Source organism: Lethenteron reissneri, chromosome 56, assembly GCF_015708825.2.
Source record: "Lethenteron reissneri isolate LAM-NWPU_2019-01 chromosome 56, ASM1570882v1, whole genome shotgun sequence".
NCBI lineage: Eukaryota > Metazoa > Chordata > Hyperoartia > Petromyzontiformes > Petromyzontidae > Lethenteron > Lethenteron reissneri.
Window position 1 is genome coordinate 1,159,966 of NC_083834.1, and position 11,705 is coordinate 1,171,670.

The following is an 11,705-nucleotide window of genomic DNA, read 5'->3' on the forward strand; positions in this document are numbered from 1 at the left end:
CACTAATGGGTGATTATTGCGTGTGTGTGTGTGAGGAAAATCCGCGCGTGTGATTGGCTAAGCTATCATGAGAGATTCGTTCATGAGGCGATCCACATATACAAACACAGAGACAATTTCAACCGAGAAGATGGATTCTGGCTTAGCAATCATTGGAAGGACGTAATAAACCATTTCGGATCTTAACTGATTGTGTTCACGTTAACGGTGACTTTCAGACCGCGTTCCACTCACTGGCATGGTGCAGTGTGCAGAGTAATGTATGGTGTCGTAATTGTACAGTAAACATATAGCAGTATGATACACATTAGGGTGGGTAGAATAATACACAGTGTTATATTAAAATGGATAAGGCAGCAACTGCAGCAGCAGCAGCAAGTGCAGCAGCAGCAGCAAGTGCAGCAGCAGCAGCAAGTGCAGCAGCAGCAGCAAGTACAGCAGCAGCAGAAACTGCAGCAGCAGCAGCAACTACTGCAGCAGCAGTAACTGCAGCTCCCTTTGATGCTGTTAATCCTGCATAATGCACATGCATATGCAGTACTAATCACATTCCTGCATTTCCCATAAATATGCTAAATTCCTGTTGATATGCAAATTCCTTTGTCAATGCGCCCAGCTTATATATATGCTCCAAGCCCGTGTGCTGTTTCATTCAGACTCTGTCGCCTCGACGGACCTGGTTTTCACCTGAGGACGGCTGCTTGCGTTGTGGCCGAAACGTCGTGAGAATTGTTTTATTATGTTTTATTTTTATTATTTTATTACTTCCCTTCTACGTGACTTTACCGAAAGAACCAAGAAGATTGGCTAAGCACTTTACCCCTTGAACTTCCAACTTCTTTCTCACCGTACACACCCGACCCTGTTAATCGGTTGGCTACGTTGGCTCCATCCCGTACAGATGGAACAGATGGAGTCAACATGTTTTGCTATTACCACCTTCTCCTGGCGAGCCAGGAGGGTGAGGCTCCTCCTCGACACCCATGGAAGGAAGTTTCACGGCATCTGCGTGTGATCCACCAACCCTCGCCGCCTGGTCCACAGTGCTGAGTCACAAGCCGAGAACATTTAAGTTCAAACCAGGTTCATCATCACCAGCCATGAACTATCCACTGCCCGATAAAGGACTCCCACCCCCCCTCCTAAGCCGCCTGTATCATCTCCGTAAGGCCACGCCGTGGAACGATCCGTCTAGGAGCCAATCTCATGGACCGCTCCATCTCCCCAGTGGACGTCCTCTGGCGGGCGCGTTCTATTCCGACCCCCGGTGGAACGGCCCGAGGGCAGCAGCACTCGCTACAGCTGGAGAGTTAAAGCTGCGTGCATTGTCTCTCTGCTGGAGGTGGGGGGGAAGAGTGTGTGCGAATATGACAAAGATCCCCCGTATAGCCTTCAACAGACCGTAGGGGCAAGTGCTGTGAGTCAGTAACACCTATGAAGGCCGGCACGCCACACGAGGGGGTGGGTGGAAAGCACCGCGCCCGGCCGCCTTTGCCTACCCAAAGTTTAAGGCTGAGTCAACCCAGGGGATGCCCTGCACCGGTTCAGATATTCGTCACTGGTGTTGGTGGCCGTGAACGGGAATCGAACTCGGGTGGCCGGGTTCGTGGCGCAATGCAGTGCTAACCATAGCGCCACTGCTCCTCACGCTCGCACACGTCGGTGGACATGACTCACACTGATTGAAAAACTTTATTTAAACCATCTCAGTAGAGCGGCGGGAGAGGGGGTTGGGCCAGTCGCGGGAGGCTGGGCAAGCTGAGTGGGGGGCCCGGGTAGTTGAGTGGGGGGCCGGGCTCGTTGAGGGGGGGGTGGGGGGGGGGGGCGACTGGTTGAGGGGGGGGTGGGGGGGGCGACTGGTTGAGGGGGGGGGGGGGAGAGGCCCGGCTGGTTGGGTTGGGGTCCCGGCTAGTTGAGCAGGCAGGACTCGTAGGTGGGCACCATGTACTTGATGTTGATGAAGGCATCCTCGCCGCCGTGGCGCTCCAGCGTCTCCAGCGTCTCCTCGATCAGCTCGCCCACGTTCTCGCGCTTCTGCTGGCTGTAGTCGATCTCGTCGCCAGAGTTCCCTACGGGGAGTGGTGGGGGGTGGGGTGTGGGGGAGGGGAACCGGGGAGAGCGTTACCGGAGTGGCACCTGGGGGCAGGCAGAGCTGGTAATGGTAGTGGTGGTGGTGGTAGTAGTGGTAGAGGTGGTGGTAGTGGAGGTGGTGGTAGTAGTGGTGGAGGTGGTGGTAGTTAGTGGTCATGGTGGTGGAGGTGGTGGTAGTTAGTGGTCATGGTGGTGGAGGTGGTGGTAGTTAGTGGTCGTGGTGGTGGAGGTGGTGGAGATGGCAGAAGTGGAGGTCGCCGTGGCGGTGGTGGAAGTGGTGATGGCCATGGTGGTGGCGGTGGTGGGTTTATCTTGGCTGATTGTCTCACGGTGTTCACTTCACTTGGACTCGTCGGGGACAGGCGCTGAAACGGGGTCAGGGCTGGAGAGAGGGTCACAGTCACAGTCGGAGTCATGGTTGTAGCCAGGGATAAGGTCGATCAGGGTCAGGGTTAGAGTCGTCAGGGTTAGAGACAGGAGCAGGGTCAGGGTCACGGTTGGGAGTTTCATATCCGCGCTGCACCGGAGCAACTCGGCGGTTGCTACACGCGATGCAGTAGATTCAACCTGATTACTATCTAAAACAATTTTGCAGGGTTCTAACGTTTTTTAGCGGTGAGAAAAAATGTGTGTACTGGGGCGTTGCACGTGACCGAGTTGCACGGGGCTGAGTTGCACGTGACTGAGTTGCAGCACGGGGCTGCTCGCTCGTGTGTTGGCGAGGAGTCCGGCTGGGTGATGGGGGGGGGTCGTAGGGTTCGAGTCTCCGCTCACGGTTCTTGTTCTTGAAGATGTTGAGGATGGGCAAAATCTGGCGGTAGTAGGGCACCAGCGCCTCACCCACCATGTCGGCCGACAGCACCAGGTGCTGCAGCACCTTGAGCGACGTGCACATCACCTGCGTGTTGCGCGTGTTCAGCGCATCTGGACACACGCACGAACACACACACAGACACACACACACCAACACTCCCGTGTAGCCATAGCACACACACACACACTCCCGTGTAGCCATAGTACACACACACACACTCCCGTGTAGCCATAGTGCACACACACAGACTCACGTGTAGCGATAGTACACACACACACTGACGTGTAGCCATAGCGCACACACACACTGACGTGTAGCCATAGCACACACACACTGACGTGTAGCCATAGTACACACACACACTGACGTGTAGCCATAGTACACACACACACACGTATAGCCATAGCGCACACACACACTGACGTGTAGCCATAGTACACATACACACTGACGTGTAGCCATAGCGCACACACACACTGACGTGTAGCCATAGTACACACACACACACGTATAGCCATAGCGCACACACACACTGACGTGTAGCCATAGTACACACACACACACTGCCGTGTAGCCATAGCGCACACACACATACTCCTGTGTAGCCATAGCACACACACACTCCCGTGTAGCCATAGTACACACTCACGTGTAGCCATAGTACACACACACACTGACGTGTAGCCATAGCGCACACACACACTGACGTGTAGCTATAGTACACACACACTCACCTGTAGCCATAGTACGCACACACACTGCCGTGTAGCCATAGCGCACACACACATACTCCTGTGTAGCCATATCACACACACACTCCCGTGTAGCCATAGTACACACACACACTCCCGTGTAGCCATAGTACACACACACACTGACGTGTAGCCATAGTACACACACACACACACTGACGTGTAGCCATAGTACACACACACACTCACGTGTAGCCATAGTACACACACACACTGACGTGTAGCCATAGGTGTCTCTGGGTGCGTCTCTGGCATCTCGTCTGAGATGGTGTCTTCCAGGTGCTGAACCCCTCTGGCACAGGAGGACCTGTCCAGCGCCAGTGGTTCCATGCTGGAGGGATTCATGTTACAGTGCTTCAGCAGGTCCTTGCTGTGGTCGTTGAAGCGCTTTTTCTGTCCTCCAGCGTTTGGCTGCGCTGAGTTGGCAATAGAGAACTCGACGGAGGAGGCGGTGGTCAGACATGTGGATCACGTGGCCAAGCCAGTGGAGGTGTCATATGGCCATGCTTGCCTCAATGCAGGACGACTTGGTGTTGGTGAGGATCTCAGTATGTCGAACTTTGTCCTTCCAGGTTAGCCCGAGGATGCGCTGGAGGCATCTGATTTGGAAGGCCTCCAGGATGTTAATGTGCTGCCTATATGGGGTCAGGAGTCACGGTCGTCTGCATATTGCAGTTCAAAGATCTGTTGGGTTCTGGGCTTTGGGTGGGCTTGGAGGCGTCTTAGGTTGAGGAGATTTCCATCCAGACGGTACTGTCGCTGGATTCAGTCGATTGAGTTGAGGGAGTTGTGTGCCAGGCTTGTGATGGCAGCAAGGAGCCATGTTGAAAATGACTGGAGCCAGAACACGGCATTGCTTGACCCCGACCTCCACGTTGAAGGGCCCTGATTGAAGCCCACCAAGCACCACTCTGGCATGCATTCCTTCATGGAACTGTTTAGAATGCTTAGAAACTTGGGAGGCACCTCAAGTTTAACGGGCTGCTGCCAGAGTATCTCGCTGGTTGATGGTGTCGAATGCTTTGGTGAGGTCGATACAAGCTATGAAGAGGTCTTTGTTTTGCTCCTGGAATTTTTCCTACAGTTGCTTTTCCACATGCCGGCCTAGTACCCAGGCATTGAAGTCTCCCATGAGGAGTAGCTTGTCGGTATGTGGTGTGTTGTTAATGGCAGTGTCGAGAACTTTATAGAAGGCCTCCTTGGTGTCATTGTCTGCTTCTAGTGTAGGCGCATAGCCACTGATGAGCGTGGCAAAGCGCCCCCCATCCAAGGGAATGCGCCACGTCATCAGCCGCTCAATAATGCCAACAGGGGATTCAGTGACGCGTTGAACGATTGAGGTTTTCACAGCATGTTGGGAGCGTTAATCTTCTGGAACACCCTTCCAGGTGTAGCACCAACCTTTGTGAGAGAGTCTTCTCCATGTAAGTGGCTTTCACTGAGCGCTGCAATGTCGATGTTGTATTTCCTGAGTTCATGGGCCACGAGGGCTGTCCTTCTGTACGGTCTGTCGGTTTTTTCGTTGGAGTCCAGGAGGGTGTGGACGTTCCATGAAGCAACTTGAAGGAGTAACCCAGTCTTGGATTTCCTTGAGTTTTGGCCGCTGAATGGGATGTTCCGGTGGTAGCGGGTAACCACTCGGCGTGAGTGGAACAGACAGTTTTTAGACCACCTTTTATAGGTCCTTTCCCATCAGGGATGAGCAGTGCGGGGTTGCTCAGACATGATGGAAGCTGCCGAGGAGATACGCTGTCCCATCACTTGTCTTGGCGACCTACACGCCATCGCTGCCTACGTGCAGAGTTTGGCTAGATGCTCCCAGTCACATCCTTGACCTGCATGTTCTGCCATTCGCTGTCGCCGTAGGGCTTAATAATAAGGGGGGGGGAGGGGTTGGAGCAAGAAGCCTGCGCTGGGAGTGGAAAAAGGTGAGAGTCGGGGTGCGATAGTCCCTACGCCAACCATCTTCACTCAAGCCAAACAGACTCAGGTGGCATGAGGAACTCACTGCAACCTTCGTCTGACAAGAGCTGCAGAGGACTACCGGAGATCCGATTGTTGAATACCACCATTGCAGGTACCCACCACATATTTGGAGTCAGGGTTTCTCCTCTAGCCAAAGTTTACCCACAAGGTAGTGGGGCAGTGGTTGGCAAGTTGTAGATGCCTCTGGGGACCACTGCAGCTCCGAGATCCCCTACTGGTTTGACCTGGTGTCGCGGGACACCCATTACTATGGGCTGCCAACGGGGAGGCACATTCGGAGTCTTGGTGATGGAGAGGCTCTGTACTGGCAAGGAATACTTACGCACTCGGCTTCCTGTTTCACCATGATGGCTAGCCAGCGGCAGCGTTTGAAAGCAAGGGTAGCAAAACATAGCAAGCAGAGCAGCAGGCAAGCAAGCAAGCGGGCATGCACCTCAGCTAATCGTGATTACTGCACTATGTGCATCACATCACCTTGTGATTTAGGCAACCACCAACCCACCAGCCATATTATATAGTACACACATAGTACACACACACACACACAGACTCCCGTGTAGCCATAGTACAACACACACAGTCTCCCGTGTAGCCATACAGACTGTACATACAAAGACAAAGATGCCCTGTATAGTCTGAGAAGACTGTTGGGGCAAGGCCGGCCTTCATTATCTGCCACGGTGCTCGAGGGCATGGGTGGCCAACACTGTGCCCCACCGCCTTTATCTTCCTAGTAGACTGGTTCAGATAATCGTCACATGGTAGGGATGATAATGATGGTGATGACGATTATAGTGATGGAGGCGCCGCTTACTCTTTACGGAAATGATGATGGTGACGACGAGGGTGACAACGATGATGGTCTCTCCAGTGTTGCCGCTTGTTCGAAGTGGAGAGACCAAGTACTACGAAAGCACTTGCAAATGGCAACATCATCACCTCTCGCACTTTCCTGTTTTTTCACCAGCCAGCCCAGGCCTGCCGGCATACTGGAGCTGGCTTCTCATTATTGATGGGGACGTCGAATTGAATCCAGGCCCGTTTTTCCCTTGTGGCGGCTGCGGCAAGAACGTCAATGCAAATTCTATCCAACGCAACGGTTGTCAAGCTTGGTACCATAAATGCTGCACTACTTTAGCCTACATCCCAAGTTCAAATTCCGGCTGGTTCTGCAAATATTGTACATTATCTACTCCACAACTCCACCTTGTAAAATCACACTAGCACCACCACCTCATCCATTGCAACCACCGTTTCAACCACAACAAAACGTCCACAACAAAAACAACCTAAAATCCTTCAACTAAACATCAACGGCATCAACAAGAAATCTCTTGAACTCAACACCTTCCTACAACAAAACTCCATTAATATAGCCGCCATCCAAGAAACAAAATTTAAATCCACTTCTCGTCCGCCCAACTTACAAAATTTCACTTCCTCCGTCGAGACCTACCAACAGCTGGTGGCGGTCTAGCTTTCCTCATCCATAACAGCATTCAATTTGAAGAAATTTAGATCCCAATGCCTCCTTCTGATATCACCACAGAAGTCTTAAGCGTCCGTATCAAATCCCATCTAGGCCCACTCACTATAATCAATGTCTACATCCAACCAACCAGTTCTTGCCCTCCCAACTATCAGTTCAATATAAATCGACTTTTACCAAACAACGACTCAATTGTTATTGGAGATTTCAACGCCCACAACAAACTTTGGCACTCTTCCCTTTCAGACGCACGTGGCGACCTCATTGCCAATATCTTCAACGGCTCCCCCTATGGGGTACTTAATGAAAATATTCAAACCAGAGTTCCATCATCTGGCCCTTCATCCTCACCAGATATCTCAATATCGTCAGGAAACCTCCTTTCATCAATCGACTGGCAAGTCTTTACGATCCTTGGATCCGACACCTACCCATTGTGTTGACCCTCAATTATGCCAGTCCCATTTGGTGCCCAAACCTCTACTCTACAGGTTACCAAAAACTCCAAAACCGCCCAAAACCAAGCACTTATACTAGCCACATGATGCCACCTCATGGCGCCCATTGACCATCTCCACCAAAAAACCAAAGTTCTTACGATTAAAGAACACTGCAAGCTTCTCACTGATCAATATCTGGCTTCATGCCATTTGACAATGCATCCTTGCACAAAGCTACTCAAAGCCCCTGCACCTGCTAGGAAAAGTAAATCCACCTTGCTTTCCTTCAGCTCTGCCAACGTGCAATCTACTTTAAATGCTCTTCCACCAAATAGCACCACCAAATCAATTTTTAACCACTTGCACACCGCTGGCACCATGCACTGCCTGAACGCCTACACAAGCCCCCAATGTTGCGCTTGGGGGTTGGCCCCCACCCATAGCAAAAATCCCTGACCCGGGCAACTCGCACAAACTGGCTAAACTCCATTCAGGTTACTGCTCCATGCTAGCCGATTACCAAAATCGATACAACCCAAACACCCCAAAACTGCTGCCCTTTGTGCCAAGCAACGCCAAAAGACGTCTCCCATTTTCTCAGTGGCCCACAACGCGGACCAAAAATTAAATCTATTGTTCTCTGGCTAAACCCTTCCAAAGTGGCGACGCAACACCACCTATAAACGGAAAGTGCGAGGAAACACACAACAACGATGATGGTGACGATAGTGACAATGGTGATGATGTTTGTGATGGTGACTACGATGATGATGGCGACGGAGGTGCCGCTGACTCTTAAAAGAGATGATGATGGTGACGATGATAGTGACGATGATGATGGTAATGATCGTGATGATGATGATGGTGAAGACGATGATGATGGTGATGGAGGCGCGGCTCACTCTTGACGGGGATGATGAGTTGCGGGATGACGGGGAGGACCTTGGCGGCGCCGTGCTCCAGGAGGTCGTGCACACCTGGCGCGCAAAGAAATCGTAGGGGTGCGCCGTCTCGCAGAGGCGCTCGAAGAAGAGCGGCAGGGTAGTGGTGGTAGTCCACTTCTCAATCTCCACCTGGGGAGAGAGGCGCTCGCTAACCTCGTCGGCTCACAGTCGTCTGCCACTTCTCCACAGTCTGCCTACTCTTCCACCGTCGGTCTACTCCCCACAGTCTGCCTACTCCTCCAGGTCTGCCTACTCACCCACAGTTGACCCGGGTGAGGCAAGGGTTGGTGGACCACGCAAGGGTTGTGCTGTTTGGTTCCTGTCCTCTTGGCGCCTCTGAGTCGCCCCCCCCCCGCAACTCTCTCTATATCTCTGGAGGAGCGAGCAGACGCCGCGTGGCGGTCTGTGATCGTGCTCCACCGGTTTACCGTCCCGGCATCTCCGGCAAACGGCGCTCTCCGGTCCCCCTCTCACCTCTCGCACCCCCCTCCCCACCCCCACCGTGTCTGTCGACTATGAAGCACCGCGTGCCCAGCAGTGCCACGAGGACCCCTCCTCGGCACCCTCCCCCCTTGCACTTCTCAAGCTGTGCCTCCTCCCCATCTCCGACCGAGTCCACCTCCTCCGACCGCCCACCACCAACGAGGCCAGCGCGTGGCTAGCGGCGTGGCCACCGCCGCCTCACTGGGCCCCGATCCCCACGTGTCCCGCGCGCACGACGCGGCCTCGGCCGGCACCCGCAGCTCAACGACGACACGAACCTCAAGTCCTCCTCCCCTTCACCGCCCACCGCTGTGCATACCCCTAACTCTGCACGTTCACGGGGGATCTGCATGCCCCCCATCCACCCTGCCGGTCACCTTCCACGCGATGCGGTTGCCCTTGGTGTCGTGCTCCAGGGCGATGGGGAAGTCTCCCCGCTCGTAAAACTTGCGAAACGCCGTCGGCTTGGAGGGGCGCTCGCGGAACGCGCCCGCCGACGGGGGGCCCAACACCTGGGACGAGGAGGGGGGACACGCAGGGGCGGGGGGGGGGGGGGAGGCACGTGGAGAATGTGGTTACAGATGAACGGTACGGGGGGGGGGGGCATGGGTGCGAGTAGGGGACACGAGGGGGGGCACATTGTGTGTGCGTGTGCGCGCTCGAACAGTGCAGTGGTTGGCGCGCTGCGCTATGGACACGGCGACCCGAGTTCGATGGCCAACACCGGTGACCATTATCTGAACCGGTCATGGGCCTCTCCGAGGTTGACTCAGCCTCAAACAGATACGTGGTGTGTGTGTGGTGCTGGCTACCCACGCCCTCGTGTGCCGTGCGAGCCTTCGTAGGAGCTCCCGAACAGCACTTGCCCCAAAAGTCGTGGTCCACAGAGACCGCCTTCCTACTAGTTCCCTGTCCTTCCCCCGCACCTCCGATTAGCACGGTTGGCTACGTACAATGCTAATGAAGTTCAGCGCACATACGAGGCTAAACCGGGGGGGGGGGTGTTTATTTGTGTGTTTTTAATCGATAGTGGGAGGGGTGGCTTAATGGTGTGTCCATGTAATATTGTGCATGGCCAGCTTCCACCAACTAGGACCACGATCCATACATCTCCCACAACCATCATCGTCGCAATTGTAAGATTGTCAACTCAAAATCGTACACATCAGTGGCATTAAATCATCACCACCACTACACCACCAGCAGCATTACTACCATCACCAACATCACCATTATCCCCCATTATCATAGCTAACATCACTGCTACCATCAACACCATTACCCACACTTCCCCATCACCACCATCACCACAACCAAGATTACCTACACTACCATCACCAACATCACCAGCACCATCACCACAACCAAGATTACCCACACTACCATCACCGCCACCACCACCACAGCACCACCAACGTTATTCACACAAACATCAATACTGCTAGCATCATAGCCACCATCACACTTTACCATCAACATCACCGCTACCACCACCCTCACCAATATTACCACCACAACCCCATCACTAACATCACCACCCTATCAACATTATCTCATTCCAACACCACCACCCCTCTGCCAAAATCACCACTACCATCGCCGAAACCACCATCAAGCGGATGTCACCGCCGCGACCATCACTACCAACAACATTACCCCCACACACACATCACCAACATCGTTAGCGAGCACCTATAAGGGCCGACACGGAACATAAAGGGATGGGTGGCCAAGACCACGCCCGACCGCCTTTGTCTCCCCAGTGGTGATGTTACACACCTTCATCAGGTACTCATTTGAGGCTGAATCGACATAGGGGAGGCCCAGGACCGGTTCAGATAATCGTCACTGGTATTGGTTTTGTACTACTATCATGTTTGTGTGTTGTATTGTTGTTGGAACGTTCTTACCGCCCCTACTGGGCATCTGTGAAGAAAATCTTTATAGGTCATCGGAGTCCTCCTGCAGTGTAAATACATATTCTGATCCCGGCTCGGATTCGTAGCGCAGCGCGCTGACCGCTACACTACCGCTACCCCCACACCCATCACAACAACAACAAAAAACATTCCCCATACCAGACAAATCACACGATACCAGCACCAAAACAACATAATAACCACACCACCATCACCACCAAAGACAAAGATCCCCGTATCGCCTTAGACTGTAGGGGCAAGTGCTGTTAGCGAGTGAAGGTCGGCACGGCTTGCGATTGGGTGGGTAACCAGCAACCAGCTCGGCCACTTTGTCTCCCAGTGGCGATGTTTACATACCGCACCAGGTACTCAATTTGAGGCTGAGTCGACCTAGGGGAGGCCCAGAGCGGTCAGATAATCGTCACCGGTGTTGGCCGTGAGCGGGAATCGCATCGGGCGCCAGGTTCGTAGCGCAGCGCGCTGACCACTACACACACACCACAACAACCCCAACCACCATCATCACCACCACCATCACCAGCAGCAGCAGCCACCACGCGGATCTCACCACGGCGTTTTCTCTCGCCTTCACGGTGAAGCCCTGGGTCATAGCGCCATCTCCACTCCTGCCGCTGCTGCTGCTGCCTCTATCACCTCCATGGCCAGGGGCATCGCCACTGCACACCGGGGGGGGGGGGGGGGGGGGAGATGCTGGGGGGTGAGGGAGACGTGAGGGGGGAGATGATGGGGAGACGTGAGGGGGGATGGGGGAGACGTGAGGGGGGAG

The 11,705-nt window shown here is 53.8% G+C and overlaps 2 protein-coding genes across 2 annotated transcripts in view; one reads left to right on the plus strand and one right to left on the minus strand.

Moving 5' to 3' along the window:
* Positions 1-600: 600 nt before the first annotated feature.
* On the minus strand, positions 601-11,528 carry LOC133357008 (parkin coregulated gene protein-like). Its single transcript, XM_061574750.1, is given in 6 exon segments — positions 601-2,069; positions 2,866-3,015; positions 8,475-8,552; positions 8,555-8,645; positions 9,377-9,523; positions 11,487-11,528. Coding segments are annotated over 6 exon segments (669 nt in total). The 3' UTR covers positions 601-1,908.
* Positions 11,529-11,682: 154 nt separating this feature from the next.
* LOC133357009 (inositol polyphosphate 5-phosphatase OCRL-like) overlaps positions 11,683-11,705 on the plus strand; it is a 5,584-nt gene continuing 5,561 nt past the window's right edge. Inside the window, exon 1 of the mRNA XM_061574751.1 lies at positions 11,683-11,693. Coding sequence (XP_061430735.1) covers positions 11,683-11,693 — 11 coding nt within the window. The remainder of the gene's footprint in view (positions 11,694-11,705) is intronic.